The sequence below is a fragment of the Nothoprocta perdicaria genome, unplaced genomic scaffold (assembly GCF_003342845.1).
Source record: "Nothoprocta perdicaria isolate Ctin4 unplaced genomic scaffold, notPer1 scaffold_269, whole genome shotgun sequence".
Lineage (NCBI taxonomy): Eukaryota > Metazoa > Chordata > Aves > Tinamiformes > Tinamidae > Nothoprocta > Nothoprocta perdicaria.
The window spans coordinates 875,500-892,199 of record NW_020455498.1 but is presented as its reverse complement, the minus strand read 5'-3'; the positions used below and the strand labels follow the sequence as shown (position 1 = coordinate 892,199).

General features: G+C 40.4%; 1 protein-coding gene across 1 annotated transcript; it reads left to right on the top strand.

Moving 5' to 3' along the window:
• The first annotated feature begins 461 nt into the window (after window positions 1–461).
• LOC112948568 (CX3C chemokine receptor 1-like) lies at window positions 462–1,990 on the top strand. Its single transcript, XM_026040829.1, has one exon. The coding sequence runs from the start codon at window positions 462–464 to the stop codon at window positions 1,524–1,526; it is 1,065 nt and encodes a 354-aa protein (XP_025896614.1). The 3' UTR covers window positions 1,527–1,990.
• The last annotated feature ends 14,710 nt before the right edge of the window (window positions 1,991–16,700 follow it).

Sequence of the window (16,700 nt, the reverse complement as noted above, 5' to 3'; positions counted from 1 at the left end):
GAGATATCATCTAGATCCACTTTTGTTGTTTTTGGCAGGTAACATAAACTGATTAACAGTTACATTTCAAGTATCGTTTCTTGCTGAACACTGCCCAGCAGACTAGGAGAGCACATTTCCTGCAACACATCACATACAGAGGTGACGTCAGCTTAATGCTATTTCTGCTCTCTTCCAATAAGAAAGGGCTTATTCATCAGACTTTAATATTCTCATTTTTTTTCTTAAAATAAAGAATAATTTTCAGTGAAGTACATGTAACTGAAAAGTCTAGCCTTATATTAGAAATTACTACCACCTCTGCAGCAATACAAGTCTCACAAAACCCAGTATTGACAAAATCCCAAAGTGCTTGTATTGATGAGATTTCTCAATATTGTTCCATAGCAGATACTGTATCTCTCTCTCTAACATCTTTTTTTTTTTCCTTTTTCACATTCCCTCTAGCCAGAAAATTCAGCATGACGGAAGCATTCCCAGAAGTGACAACTGAATTCATTTATGATGAATACGCTTTAATCTGTGATAAAATTGATATCCAGGAATTTGGGAAAGTATTTCTGCCAATATTTTACATTGTAGTGTTTGCCCTTGGCCTCACAGGGAATCTACTGGTGGTTTTGGCTATTGTGAAAGAAGGCAGTAAAAGGAGCATCACTGACATTTATCTCTTGAACTTGGCAATCTCAGACCTGCTCTTTGTTATCTCCCTTCCCTTCTGGGCTTCCAACGTGGTGAATGGATGGACCCTTGGGACTATATCATGCAAAGCTGTTTCTTCACTGTATTACATAGGTTTCTTTGGGGGCATGTTTTTTATCACTGTTATCAGTATTGACAGATATTTGGCTATTGTCCGAGCAACATATTCTCTGAAATCCCGAACAATGAGCCATGGCTTTCTTGTAGTTTGTGGAGTATGGGCAATGGCAATTCTAGTTTCGGTGCCACATTTTGTGTTCACCCAAAAGGTAGAAACTGATTGCATTTCTGTGTCCCCTGATGAGCTTAAGAATATGTGGAGGGTGTTCTGCAATGTGGAATTGAACACCATCGGGTTTTTTATCCCAGTCTGTATCATGTGCTATTGCTACTTTGGGATCATCAAAACCCTGCTGTTATGCAAAAACCAGAAAAAAACACGAGCCATAAAACTGATCTTAGTTGTGGTGATTGTATTTTTTCTGTTTTGGTCCCCATACAACGTGCTGATTTTTCTAGAAACTTTAAAGCACTATGAGCTATTTGTAAGTTGTAACCAAATTAAATCATTGGACTTTGCAATGCACCTGACTGAAACTATTGCATTCAGTCACTGTTGTCTCAATCCTGTTATCTATGCTTTTGCAGGGGAAAAATTCAGGAAATATCTTTATCACATCTGCTTACAGTATTGTCCATTCATGTGTTTCTGTGGGCCCTGCAACCGCTACCAGGTCAGTTCTTCAACTAGTTATGCAGAAAGCATTGTGAGCAGCAACATAACCGTAAATACAAATGATCACGATGCTTCTGTCTTTCTCTGAAAGGGAAGCTCTGTGAGAGAGACATCTATGTAAATATGTGTTCTCTGGCTCTATGTAAATGCGGCTTCTATGTAAATGTGGCTACTACGTCTCTATGCCTGRCAGCCACTGAGAGATTGCCATTATCCATCTGAAAAGACTTAAGACCTCAGTGAATTACTGGTATGGTTCTTGTTAAGCATTAAGTATTCTAGAATAGTRAACATTTTTAAAACAAAAACAGTACAATTTGTCCAAGTCTGGATATAGAATTGAATCAAGAGAGAATAWAAGAGAAAGTAGAAGAAAAAACAGTGCTCTGTGCCTAGAAGATGGAGGAGAATTTAATAATTGAGGACAGGGAAGCTATTAAAAGTTTTATCATGTAAATCTGTCATAAAATTGGAAGTGGTGCAAAATTTAAATGGATGTAAGCCATGTATATTAAGTACAAACCGTTTACATTAAGTAAAAGCAGTAGATCACTGTTAGTAAAGGGGGATTTTTTTAATGTTTTATATTGAYTTATATTTGTATGAAAGTGATTGGAGGTTACTGGTTGCAACAAATATTTTACCTGTGCCTTCATACCAAATAAAATTTCTAGTGTTAAAGAAGAGTTCTTTCTGGRTATGTGTTCTGTGCCAACAGTACCCTTAGTGGGGTGCAACTTGCAGTACTCAGAGCAAGAACTCTTCCTATGGATTTCAGTTCTGATGTAGAGCTGCTCCAAACCAACAGAGTTCCTGAGGACACATTTACCATCAGCACTCTGCAGCCTCCAGGTATTCTTTTTACTTTTGCAATGACCATCCCTTTGGTGGGGAAATGTCAATCAGACAAGGCAAGTGAGAGTCTCTTCCCAGGACTTCCCACAGAAGATCCTGCTGCTGTCTGTTATGAGGGCTGATGAGATTTTGTAGGCATTGTGGATTAGAGTTACATAAGTGGAAAATGTACAGTTCTCATCTACAAAGCTGAGATCATCTCTACAAAGAAGAATCGAGGACCAAACTTATAAAATGAGCCCATGTGGATTCAACTCTATGTTTGTCACCTGAATAAACAATATAAATCTGATTAAACACTCACTTTCCAATTAGTATGAAAGAGTTGTTCTAGCAATACCAGTGCAAAGACTAGGTGGTAGCATACTGGACTTTGCTACCACCATGATTCTAAGGAAGCTTGGAGATGTTCCCCTCTACTGAGTAATTTTCCATATTGCACATTCCCATGCAATCATTCAGCTAATATCAAATATTTCACTTATTTGCTTCTGAATATTCAGCATGGTCTACAGCATAATGGATCTTGTTACATGCTTTATATTAGGTGAAAATATTATGTACACTCAGCCTTCAAATTTTCAAATAGAAGCAGACATTAAGACTCCAGAACTCTTGACTAAGATCAACTGTAGTATGCGTGTCACCTGACATTAAATTCATTTTCAAAATTCAGTCAGCCTAAGCAAGTCAGATTAGACACTGTCTCCTCTCCCCCAGCCCCAGGCAAGTGATCCCCTCTTGCCTGGGGATGTACTTTTGGGAAATGCTAAGATATGGAGAAGAAAGGGGAAGGCATTTTGAGCCAAAAGAAGAGGTAATTTGCATAAAGTCAGTCTGAGTAGAGTATATTGCTGGTTGAGCAATGCAATGTAATTCAGCTTATATTATTTTCCTGTTATTTTTCAGACAATGGTGAGTAACTGAGTAGAAAAAAATACATGGTGATGATGTAGTGGCTGTCTATGCTGTGGGGCTGGAATGGAATGATCAGGGTTAGGATTAGGATTAGGGCTAGGAGAATAATAAAGCATAGAGCTCCATCTAGAGCTTGGCTGCAAAACACATACCCAAGGATATGCACACTACACTCACTCTGCTCTCAGGACAACTTTTATCTCAGGGCTTACAGCGGGGTAGATGGTTTTGGTTCTAGGTCACTCTCAAGACTGGGGTCAGGGTTATGTTTAGGGTTAGGCTTCAGAAAATGATAAAGTGTAGATTTTCATATAGCGTTTGGCTGCAAAGGGCACAGCAACAGCACTGCAGTCAGTGTGCTCCTAGTACCACTTTTGTCTCAGGCTATTCAGTGGAGCAGATTGTTTCAGGCCCTAGTCACTCTCATCATCAGAGTTAGGGCTAGAGTTTGAGCAATGACAAAACATAGGGCCATATGTGAAATGCAGCTGTAAATGGCAAGGCAAGGACACACAACACTACATCCAGTGTGCTCCCAGAGGAACTTTTGTCTTGGTCTTTCTACAGGACTTGTGCATTTGGGACCTGGTCATTCCCATGATTAGGTTTAGGGTTTGGAGAATGATAAACCACAGAGCTCCATGTAGAGTTTGTCTGCAAAGGACATGCAGCATTACACTCCATCTGCTCCTAGGGCATCTTTTGTCTCAGGGATTTCAATGGGGCAGAATGGGGCTGCCAAGGGCATGCCAAAGGAAAAGTGGGCTGCACCCAGCTTCCTCTCAGGACTACTTTGTCTTTTCAGCCAATTGTGGCCCAGTGTTTAATTTGCCACTCACCTTTGTCATAGACTTAGAATTAGGTTTAGGGTACTGTTGCTTCAGTGTATGCTACTTTGCATCACTTCTTTACTTTAAATACAGTCAGCACTTGCAGGTGCCAGGCATTGGTGCCCAGTCAGGTACAGAAGGATGCCAGAAGGCATCCTAGTATTGYACACCTGATATGGTCATGTCATTCTACAGAGCACAGTTCCCAGTAGATGCTGGAGTTATTATCAGACTAAYCCTCTGATAAAAGATGCAGCTCTTCAGATCACAGGCTGCAAACGATGTTCGGGGCCTCTCCATGAGGCCTGGGCTGACAGACAGCCTTCCTACCAAAGGTGTTCTTTGTTTGAGGAATAATGTCAATGGGTAAAGGAGTTACAAGATCAAGTCAGATGGCTGCAAAGCCAATGTCTTCATTGGAACACATTTTACTTTCTCTATTCTCTTATTTTTGTTTTATTTTCTATAAAACCAGCAAGTAAAATGATAATGATAACTACAGCACTTTTTTGGTCTTTATTAAGTGCATCCAGGTGAAATCTTGGGTAATATGGGAGTAGAGTCATGGTCAGGTGATGCATATTGTACCTTAACAGCACTTAACCTCTATTGTGGTAACAAAGGAGTATTTAGTTGGCAATCAGGTTATCAAGGGAACTTGACAGCTAGAGAAAGTAATGTACTAGTAGAAATGCAGATAGCCTTGGTACATGGCTGACAGAAAATCAGAAGTTCATGGAGCTATACTTCATGGGAGGACAGAGATGAAGACTCTGAAATTCTGGATATGTGGATTGAAGCAAAGGTGCGTGGGTTTTTTGTGGGTTTGTTCAGGTTTTTTTTTTTTTTTTTTTTTTTTTTTTTTTTTTTTTTTTTTTTTTTTTTGAAGGCAGAGGCTTGCCTTCCCCATACCCTCATGAAGATGAATAAAAGGCAAGTCCAGAGTTCTGCACCTGGGGAGGAATAACCTCAGATACCAGTACAGATTGGGGGTTGATCTGCTGGAAGCCAGCTCCATGGAGAGTGATTTCGGAGTTACGGCTGACAACAAGCTAACGATGAGTTAGCAATGTGCCCTCACGACCATGAAGGCCAGTGGGCTCCTGGCCTGCACCAGGAGGAGTGTTGCCAGCAGGTCGAGGGAGGGGATCCTGCCCCTCTGCTCAGCTCTGGTGAGGCTGCAACTGGAGTACTGCGTGTGGTTCTGGGCTCCACAGTATAAGAGGGATGTGGARCTCCTAGGGAGGGTCTAGTAGAGAGTAACAATGACTGGAGCATCTCTCATACCCGGAGAGACTGAGTGAGTTGGGCCTCTTTTCCCTGGAGAAGAGAAGGTTGAGAGGGGATCTTATCAGCATGTACAAATACCTGAGGGGGATGATGTAAACAGGATGGGGCCAAACTCTTCTCAGTGGTGGCCAGTGACAGGATGAGGGGCAATGGGTAAAAGTTGAAACACAGGAAGTTCCATCTGCATGTGAGGAAGAACTTCTTTCCTTTGAGAGTGATAGAGCCCTGGAACAGACTTCCCAGGGAGGTTGTGGAGTCTCCTTCTCTGCAGGTCTTCAAAACCTGCCTGGCTGCCACCCTGTGCCWYRTGCTCTGGGTRTCCCTGCAGGAGTAGGAGAGTTGGACTAGATGATCTCTAGAGACCCCTTCCAACCTCACCCAATCTGTGATTCGGTAATGTTTCATAATTTATGTCTTCTCTTACCTCATGTTCAGGAAGGGTCCTGAACAGGGCAGAACAAGCACTGATTATACAAACCATACTTACAATTCGGAGAACAGTAAGTGATAACTGTTGCCTGTATAGTATGTTATACCATTTTATTTAATGACTTCAGCTCAATTTCAAGTGAATTTTAAAAATTCAAGTTCATTAAGTGGATTAAGTGGGTAGCAATGGAAGGCCATTCCTGTGTGCCAAAAGAGGGGCCAATGGGGAAGAACAGCCTGGCTGAATAAGTATGTAATGCTGAGATTCCAAGGCGAGGGGAAAAGAGAGTTTACCACCATTGGAAGAAGGGACAGATAACTCGGGAAGGGTGCAAGGATGTAACTAGGGTATGTAGTAAGAAAATTAGACAGGCAAATGCTTGGATGCAACTCTATCTGGACCCTGCTGTAAATGGCAACAAAAATGTTTCTACAAATATAYTAACAAGAAGAGAAAGGCCAAGGAGAATCCACATCCTTTATTGGATGCGGTGGGGAACATTGCCACCAAGGATGAGGATAAGGTGGAGGTACTTTAATACCTTCTTTGCCTCTGTCTTTAACACCCAGATCAGTTATCTTCAAGGTACTCGGCCCTCTGGGCTCAAGACACCTATGGTGAGAAAACTAAATTTAGCAGGAAACCTCTAGTGACCTGACACTCCACTTGGACGTTTCCAAGTCCACGGAGTCAGATGCAATGCACCTGAGGGTTCTGAGGGAGCTGGCAGAAGTGCTTCCTAAGCTGGTCTTCATCATCTRTCAGCGGTCCTGGTCAACCAGGGAGGTTCCAGATGACTGGAGACTTGCCAAAGTTATGCCCACCTACAGAAAGGGTCATGTAGAGGATCTGGGGAGCTACAGGCCTGTCAGCCTGAGCTTGGCATCAGGGCAAGTTATGGAGCAGATAATCTTGAGGGCCATCACACAGCATGTGACAACCAGGGGATCCGGCCCAGCCGACATGAGTTCAGGAAAGACAGCTCTTGCCTGACCAACCCGATCTCCTTATATGACCAAGTAACTGCCTAGTGGATGAGGGAAAGGCTGTGGACAYGGTCTGCTTAGACTTCAGGAAGGCCTTTGACACAGTCTCTCACTACCTTCTCCTGGAGAAGCTGGCAGCTCCTGGCTTAAGCAGGTGGACTCTCACTGAGTGAAAAAGTGGCTGAGTGGCCTGGCTCAGAGAGTGGTGGTGAATGGCGTTAAATCTGGTAGCGACCGGTACCAGCGTTAAACCGGTAGCRACCGGTTATGAGGAGTGTTCCTGGCGAACAGTGTTAGAGCCAGTCCTCTTTTATATCGTTATCAATGATGTGGATAAGGGGATTGATTAAACCCTCAACAAACTTGCAGATGACCCCAAGCTGATAAAAACAAATCTGAAAACTGTGGTGGTGTGTTTCTGAGTGTAGCTGCAACAGACTTTGTTTCCTCAAGCAAAGTAGTGCCTCACATAACAGTGACCAGACTGTTCCCATCTCCAGCAAGAACTCTTTCAGTCTGAAGCTCCCATAACAACAGTCTCCATCTCTTTGGCTTTCTGGAGCTGCAAAAGTTTTGTTCCCATACAACAAGACTCAGCGGACAAGGAATTGAACTAGCACTGCTGATCGTCTGTTTCTCTGCAAAGATTTTTTTTTTTTTTCCTTGCTTCTTTTGCTTCTAAAGGAAAAAGCCAGTAGAGGGAGCCTCGTTCTTTCATGCGGCTGTCCTTTAGAGCTGCAAGGAGACCGTTCAGCTCCCATGGCTTTCCAGCCACCAGTAGCAGAAATGGGTTTATTCTTCTGTCATTTAAAAGGTTGAGGGCAGGGAGAGTAAGAAATTATCTGAAAATCCTCCCTGAAATGATACTTTCAAAGTCTACAGTTTTAGCTTCCAGCACTTCAAAGAAATGAATGCACAACGTGCACCTTTTAGGATATCTGACTCCCTATTTTTTTCTTTTTTGTCTGAACTGTAGATTATAAACCCTTGAGAACAGTGCCTTCTCCTTATTTAGACCATCATCTTTGGCTCTCCTAAATCTGGAGTGAGAGTATTTCACGGTGGAATATGCAAAATGGCTTGATCAAGTGCAAGTTTGTTTTCCCTAGCTGAATTTGTCATTAGCAATCGCTCCTTTGTTATCAGAGGATGAGTGTTACTATGCAAATATATTCCTACCACTAGCTTTTATCACTATGAAGTCTGAGTGCYTTCACCTGTGCATTAGGCCAAAATGCACTGGATTATTTATGGACTTGGGTCCATAAAAGAGAATTGAAAGTGTTTCATTGCCTTCAAAAATTTTGAACCAGACCAAACACACTTATTTCTGGTTTGTTAACCTAAAATCTCTCCGATATTTCTGCTTTTCAATTTCTTCATAGGTAGATGAGTTAGCAAAGACTAGTAATAAAATTCTCCTAATGAAGTTATTTATATACTCTAGAAGAATCTCCATGGATACAGAGGGGRAAAAAAAGTGTTCTGCTTTCTGACTTTCATTGTCTTGTCTGTTTCATCTTTATCTATTTAAGATCTCAGGAACTGCCTTTTCTTAGTGCATTCTTAGCATTAATAAATTGTCTGTTCCCAGTATGTTCCTCTCATGACAGCTATTCCAGCACAGTCATAAAGGAATTCCTTGAGACATTATAGTAAAATGTTGTGCTTACTTCTATGACTAGCCTGATAGGTATGTACATCTGGAATTATGAATGTAGAGGTGTATATGTCATGTACATGATGGATCACTGATGTAAAAATTATAGTATCAGAACAYTGCTGTGATCCTGTTAGGTGGAACAGTAAAATATATAACACAAAGAARATTTAACCTCCTAAACTAGTGGACTTGAGCAGTATTTATGTGGTTTCTTGATGGGGCACCAGCATCACTTCTGCTTCCATTATAATTCACTTGCCACTCTTTAAATATTCATTGTGGCCATCTGCTTGAAGCATGCTGGTTGAACAAGATATCACAGCAGCATTTGATATGCATCCCAACCCTTTCTCCCTCTCCCCTTTCTAGCCTTTGGCCTTTCAGGCACTAAGCAGCATTTTCCTCTTGCTTTTAATCTTCCTGATCATTTTTCTTGATGATGACTTAAATTCATCACTCAATAGCTTTTTTTTTTTTTTAAAGGATAAAGTTTGAAGTTCATAGCACATGCATCAAAATGTGGTATCTTAAAAGGGAATAGCAACAGATTAAGAAATAGAGAAATCCCTGCAGCCCATTTCAGATGCAGCATGTGCTCACTTTCYACTAATGACACTGGGTCACTGACAAAAACAGTGTGTGCCTTAAGTCACATTAAAAACAAATGAAAAGGAATAGCTGCAGCGAAAATTCAAAGCAAAACTGTTCAGCTCTCTTGGRTAAGTACCAACACTACCCAACATTAATGCTGTGTAGTGACCAAAGCCCATGATCCATTTAGTGTCATATAGAGCAGAAATGCATGGATAAATGCATCCTCAGTCCTAGAGAACTCTGAGTATAAAATACCAAACCAACAGTTAYTAAAGCCAAACAGAAGTCTTCTATTGACTTGAATGGTCCTTGAAGTCTCAGGACTTCCAAGGGGCTTTGTAGCTATCTATGATTGTAGTTAAAGATCCACGAAAAATATAAACAATTCCACCTGGTCCTCCACAGAGAGCTGGGKTTTTTTTGTTTTGTTTTTAACACTTCAAAGTGCAAAGAAGACCACCATTAACTGGGCACTGATCCGTTTGTGGCAACAGTGAAATGCATTTGATAGCATTATGAAAAGTCCTGCAGTCCTTTAGTTCTCTCTCCAAGTAAAAGGTTGAAAGCTTTTGTCCATATTATTCCCCCTCCTTTTGATTTCTTCTAAAACTCTTTTCATGGTGTATCTTTTAWATGCAATATCTTGGTAGCAAAGCTAATGAAAAGCATCAGCTTTCCATAGTGTTTATTTACATCATGACATATTTTAAGGATAAACAACTTCTTCCTCCCTCTTGTTGAGTGCTGTTTATTTTCTCTACATTCTTTATAGAGAGAAGTTTTAAGAAGAAATGGGTGTTGCAAAAGACAATATCAAAAGAAGAATCTTGTTGGCTCATGATGACTGTTCCAATCCTAATGCTGTTACTAATCCTGACACCTGCGCARTAGTTTTGGAGCCCCAGAATTGGCAGAACTGCTCTTTTGGATCAAAGTTCTGAGTTACATCCCAAAGCATGTGGAAATGTGTCATATAAACTGTGTGTGAAGAAATATTTTGATGAGTCATGTAATATGAAGTATGACTTAAAATATCCTTTCACATCTACCCTACAACAGTCTGCTTCAGTCTGTTTCTCCTTGGCTTCATAGAGCAAAAACTCCCTACTCACCCTTGTACCTCTGCATGTTGCTATTGCCTCTTGCCAGATACCCAGGTCATTAGGCTCAAATGCAGGCCTGCAAAGCTTGAGAAAGTGTTAGGTCCAGAGGGGCAATTTCCTAAGTTTCCCGTGCTCTGGCAGGGAAGGAGAGTGAGCTAAGACACCTTGACTGTGCAACCTCATCTTTCCTGGTCACTTTGTTTAGGCAGTTCTGATGATGTGCCAAAAGACCCCCATATGTAGGGTACGCAGTGTATCACACACACAGAACTTAAAGGCACAAAGTAATTATCTAATTAATGAGTAATTATTCTCCAGTAGTCAGGACTGATGAGCTCCTGGCTAAGCATTAGCAAGCACGTTGCCCAGCAAGGCACTGGTTGAGTCTTGGCAGACCAGCAAGCTGACTGCCAGCTGGGCAAGAGCTGGCCTCCTTTTCCATGGGCTGAGCTTCTAGGTTGGTCTTCTGACTCCTTGTTTTGTCTGTATTATTTCATACTTTTTCAGATCAGGGTCAGTGTTTTCCCTCTTGAAATCTTGATTTGCTGTTTATGCCAGTCTCAACAAGCTTGCCTGTGCCTGCAGTTTTACTSTATGGGCTTTGCTCAGCTCTAGCCAATGTGCTTTTTCATAGCTCATCCTCACATCTTAGCTGTTATTGATGTCTTAGCTGAGGTTGTGCAGCTTGGCTGTTTTGAAACCAGGCCTTTACTGGAACAGAGATGAAATACGAGGAAGAGGATTACAAGTGGGACCCTCAGAGTGACTCTGACTGCAAGGATGTCTCTGCCAGTGCCTTTGAAATGCCTAACAGAGGAATGTTTTTTCTCACATGAACATATGTGAAGSTAATTGTCTTCTTAAAAGTGGGATTCAGCATCAGAAGCTTTTCAGTCCCTTGATTCATGGTTTTCTTTTCTGGGTGTTGCCACCCAGATGAATAACTTTGCAGCAACTTGCACTGCAGCATGGCTGTGTGAAAGACTATAGGGGAGGCTAGGATAGCGTCTCCTGGTATTAGATGGACTTTGTTTCCCTGTTGTACCTCTGAAATATTACAAATAACCCAAGTACTGTAACCAGATTGGAATTTCTGAATTTCTCAGAGATCTGATGCTGTTGACACTCAGGTCCTTTTGGGAAGGTACAAAGGCATTACTTCAGGAAAGCTCAACATGAATGGTCTCATCCTCTTAATAGTAATCCATATCCCTAACGTACCTTGTGAACTTCTGTGACCTCATGCTATCTCCTAACTTTTCTTCCCATCCTTGTACCAGGGTTAAACTGAGGTTGGAGAGGCCAAGTGCCAGCCCTTGCTCAGGGTCTCCTTCCACAGACGCTCTTCAGCACAGGAGCTACAGCAGGTTGAGCTGCAGATGTGCATTCTCACTTGTGGAGATGGAGCTCCAAGACATCTCACTTCAGCTTCCCCTGGTGCCAGTGAGACTAATCCGACCTTTCTCCAAGTCGTAGATGTTGTAACAAGAAAAAAACTTTCTGCAAAGACTTTTCTTCTCCATCCACAAATCTTCATGTTTTTAAAATTTGTTTTGCATTTCAAAAGAAACTAACAGGAAGAAGTTTCATTTGGCAGACGTTCATATGCAGAGGCATCAGAAGAAAATTATTCTGTACCTGATGTACAGAAGCAGCAGGAGACTCAAAGATTTGTTCATGAATAGTTTTTGATTGTATTGAAATACTTTGTTTAGTGGATATTACACTTCTGATTGGAAATCTCTGTAATATTTCTCAGTTGCCCTTTTGAGCTGCTGTTGTTGACATGTGAATAGCAACAAATGATCATCCAGTTTATTCTCTGACATAGTAAAACTATTGAGACTTGTGCTTATGTTACGAACACTCTTTTTTTAACACTCATTTACTATTCTGTTAACCTTGATCAGAAAAGTTTTCATTGATTCCAACAGGGATGTGACTGCATCCTTTGGTTTAAAAAGTTTGAGGCATCTTCAAAAGAAAAGTTGAAGAGATTTTTAAAATACTGATTTTGAACAATATTCTATTTGGGTGAAGAAAAATTAGTGCATAATGAAAGATACTCAACACTAGATTCTGCTCTGCAAGCCAGAGTTTCTGCAAACCTTAGCTCCATCCATCGAGAATATTAACTTGCATACAGCACCAAAGCATCTGAGCCTTCAATCTGACATAAATCTGTTCTCTAGCCTTGTTCCTCATTTTCCCTGGTATGATAGATTTTATTTTATCTTTGTTTATATTCATCTTCTTCATCTTCTATTTTATCTTCGTTTTACTTTATCTTGTAGGTGTTGAGAGAATACTGGGAGGTGTATTAAGTTCACGACCTCTCTCTACAAAGCAAAGCATTCATTGATTRTTGATTATACAAAGAACATTGGCTTAAAGCACTTGCAACTTTTTAAAATCTAACTAATAGGTAATAGTCATCAATGTATAGGTGATTAGGATTAACTAGAAGTTTTTCTTTAAAAGCACTGTTTTTACCAGACATGCTGTTAGAAGATATCATTATCGTGTAACAAGCTCTTTCCTATTCTGCTGTGTGTGGTTTCTCAGATATGAGAGAGAGCAATGTGTGAACATTTCTCAATACAGTTTTGAAAGCAGGAGGAAGGGAAAAGGTGTTAAAATTTAATTTGGGTGATGTATAGCTTTAACTTATATCCAGGCTGTCTCTGATGAAAGATGCRAAAAGATTCTTCTAAAATAAGACTAGCATAACATTATTAGCTAAAAAGATTTTTTTTCACCCTACAGAGTGAGAAAAATCAGTCTCACAAGCCAAGGGCTAGGAAGCCTGCAATAGTTACGGAGTTTGGTTCCTATAGTGACTGTTAGCATTTAGAGTGTCTTTTCATCTGATGATTGAAGTAGTTCTAAAAATCTCTTCCCAGAGATAGTTCCTGGATGAGTGCTGTATTTATTATCCTGTATACGTCTATAATAAGATGAAACAGATCAGAAACTGRATTTGGGGAAGAGCCAAATAAAGTTTTGCTGGAATCTGGATGTAGGTTWACTTGTCTCTAATCCCTGCTGCTTGTTTATAGCTCTTTAAATGCTGCAGAGATACGTTGCTGGGCAAAAATCCAATAAACCTGGAACACAGCTTGTAAAATATGCTGAAGAATACACTAGCACAGCTCAATAACACTCTCTTAAGCCAATCAGGCTGTTTGCAGATAAAATARTTTTATTTCACCCCAGGGCCTGTTTCCCCTGCAACTCTCCGTGAGGCCTTTGGGATGAGTAATAATAATAGAACAGTTGTAATGGAAAGATTCTACTCCTGCAAGTAGAGATGTAAACTGTAACTTTTCAGTGTATTAATATTGCTAATTTCTCTGAGAGAAGTGCTGGCATTCCCAAAGCTCTGATGCAGAGCACAGGCATGAAATTAGGTGTGGGATTCCTCAGAACAAATTTATGATAAGCAGCTGAAGAGATATGAGGAGTAATCTGCATCAGTTAAGAACAAACTAAATATTAAGAAACAACAGTGGGGAGAGAGAAAATAAGGATCCTTAATAATCAAAGCTAGCAGTGAGATCTACATCTTCATAGAACATGGGTTTCAAAGAYTGACTTTCAATGCCATGATCACAAGCAATAGATGCAACAGAAGTTTCATGAGAGGACACTTTTTTGAAGTTTGGATTAATCTCTTGCAGTGGCCCTTGGTTTTCATTTTGAAACTGCCTCTCCTATGGCCATTGCATCGACTGCATTGCACCCTGTCGATAGTGGCTTTTTAGAACACTTCTGGTGGTTCCACTAGTGGTTCCAGTCACAGCTGGGAAGGAGGGCTTCTCTCACGAGTGATTTTCTGCATCCCAGGAGCAGATCCCTGCTTGCTCTACATGTTATTATTTCATTACAATCAATGCGTGTGCTGCAGGAGAGGAGGTTTCCAAGCTCGGACCCAGATGACTCTGAGGAAAAATCTACTGATGTTTGGAAAAATCCTATACCAGTCCTGAACCAGCACAATTAGTCCACAGCGGCTGATATTCGTGTATCTTCTTCAATGAAGAAAAAAAAAAAAAAGACCTTAGGACCTTCATATTAAAATACTTGCATCTTCTCCATTTCATGGTCTTTTTAAATTAGGGACTCTCACAATCAGAACAGATTGTCACCTCTCAAGGTACTATTGCTATCTGAATTATGCAATGTAAGGCCAATTTCTTTGTGTAGCCCCTCTTACAGCAGGCTGCAGGTGGGCAATTCCCTCGGAGGGAAGGAAGTGCAGATCCCAGGAGCACTGGCAATGGATACAAAGGTAAATGATAAAGCATCCTTGCATTTCAAGAAAGCTTGTCTTTCCCATCATCCCAGTCTTTTCCTCCACAATATATTTTATTGACACAACTGTTTAATTTATGAAGTTAAAATACATAATTTTAATCCCCTCTTCCTCACTCCAAAGGTTCTTTGGATCTCCTGTCATGCCTCCTATCTGTTCAAACAACACACATTCAAACGTTTGTTGTTCAAACAACAAACATTCACACAARGGCAGCAGCAGTAATTCCATCTCTCTCTCTTGCGTCCAACACTGCTTCTGCTGTATTTGAAGCTCTTTTCTCTAATTCCTTCTCTTTCAGGGAGGAATATCTAGGAGAGGAGAGAGGAAAAAAACATATCCCTTGCTGAAGTTCAGAATAGAAATCTGCGTGCTCAAGATGTTATCTAGGAGGGAATTTCATATAGAAACATCACCAGCTCTCATTCTGTGAGCAAGCTCTATAGGCCTCTCATTACTGCCACTTTCCAGCAGAAGACTCATTTGCAGGAGTTTTGGAGACAATGGTGTCGACCCAGATATTCACTGATCAAAGTTAATGGTAGGACCTTCACAAGAACAAAACCAGAGCAGTACTGAGCGCTTCATAACAGTAGGCAGCTCTAGAAGGATGGTAGGTTCACATAATTAAGTTAAAATCAAAGGGCACTTCCTTTGCTTGAAATGTTTCCAACCAAATTTGTATTCTGTGCTAGAATGTCAGCGTAGGTTTATACCGAAGACTGAGAAGTATTAATCTCAGCTGTGGTAGTGAGGGAAAATGTAAAACAAAACAAAATAAAACTATCTTCAGCTGTAAGGATTGTAATTAAAAGTAAATTCCTGAGCCTAAATTTAGAAAAGTTATATTAACCCATCCATTATTTTCTAAAACTTTACAGTTTTAAAAATTTTACAGTTGGCACATTTGTTTTATGGATAGATTATTTCTTCCCAAGATGCATTTTTCTACTGTTTTCCTTATCTCCTTTGTCCTGTGATTTTGACTGGTGAATCTGCTCTCTGTCACAGACTTCCTCAGAGCAGTGAGACCTATGGAAATATCTCTGACTTCTAATTTTTTTTCTGCCCCTTATAACCAGGCCTAAGCCACTAGCCTGAAAGGAGGTCTTTGTAGAAAGAGGTTTAAAACTGAGGGCCTCCACATGAAATCATGCTGGCATCAAACTCAGTTAAATGTATTCTGCCTATCAAAATCCCCAGTTACAAAGCAATTTCAATTCTCATGCTGTCCTGCAATTTTATTTGGATAATTCTTCATTTCCTACTCCAGTCTGCCATTGCCACAACCTAATAAATAGTGTGTTTATGATGAGGATATCCTTCATCTACCATATCTGGGCTGTGAATTATGAATTTCAGTATAGTAGAAGTCCTATAGTCCTTTGAGGTGAAAATTACTGTTTTATTCCTAAGCAGTTGATATGTAATTATTATTCAGAGATGGCTGCAAGACACTTGCCAATTTTTCTCATTCCCAGTATTGAAAAATGACACCTGTGGACCAGGGATTTCTCCTTTGGTTGATATAATCCAATGTGTTCAGAATAGCAGAGAAGCATGATTAGAATAGTGCTGTTGATGAGTCAGGAGAGATACAGAGATATTCTTTTCATGACYGACATTTAGGTTGAACAAGGATTGCCACCTGGCAGTAGTAAAACTTTCTCTTCTTCCTTCCCYCTGAAGTTTAAGTTCAAAATAACCATTGCAGCAGGAGCATTTTTCTTTGAAGACTTAGCACCGCTGCTTTTCTAGAGTGAAAGTGAGGTGAAATTTCATTTTAAAATTAATGCCAGTTCTCCATTTTGAAAAAAAAAATAGAGAAAGAAGGAAAAACAAGCAGGATAAATAATAGTAAATGATTTTTGGTTTTAAATATTATTTATTTCAGATATCGCCAGATATCAGCAACACAGACAAGCAAATTTGCTTTACATTCTATGTTACTGGAAAGTTTTCTCTGAAGAGAAATTATTTTGCAATAAATGTTGTATATGACAGATAGAGATTTCACCAGCACAGAGAGTATGAGATGTCRTCCTGGTGGCCTGCTGTAATTACTTTTTAAAATCGAGCTGGGGCAGACAGCAACGTGCACATTCAGACACCGGTCAGTGAATAAGCCATTTCTGGCTTCCCTTGTTGCCCAAAGCCATTAAATCATAGAATCGCTATGGTCGGAAAATACTTTTAAGATCACTGAGTCCAGCCATAAACCCATCACTTCCATGCCTGCTARACCATGTCTCTAGGCATCTCATCTACATGTTTCTTG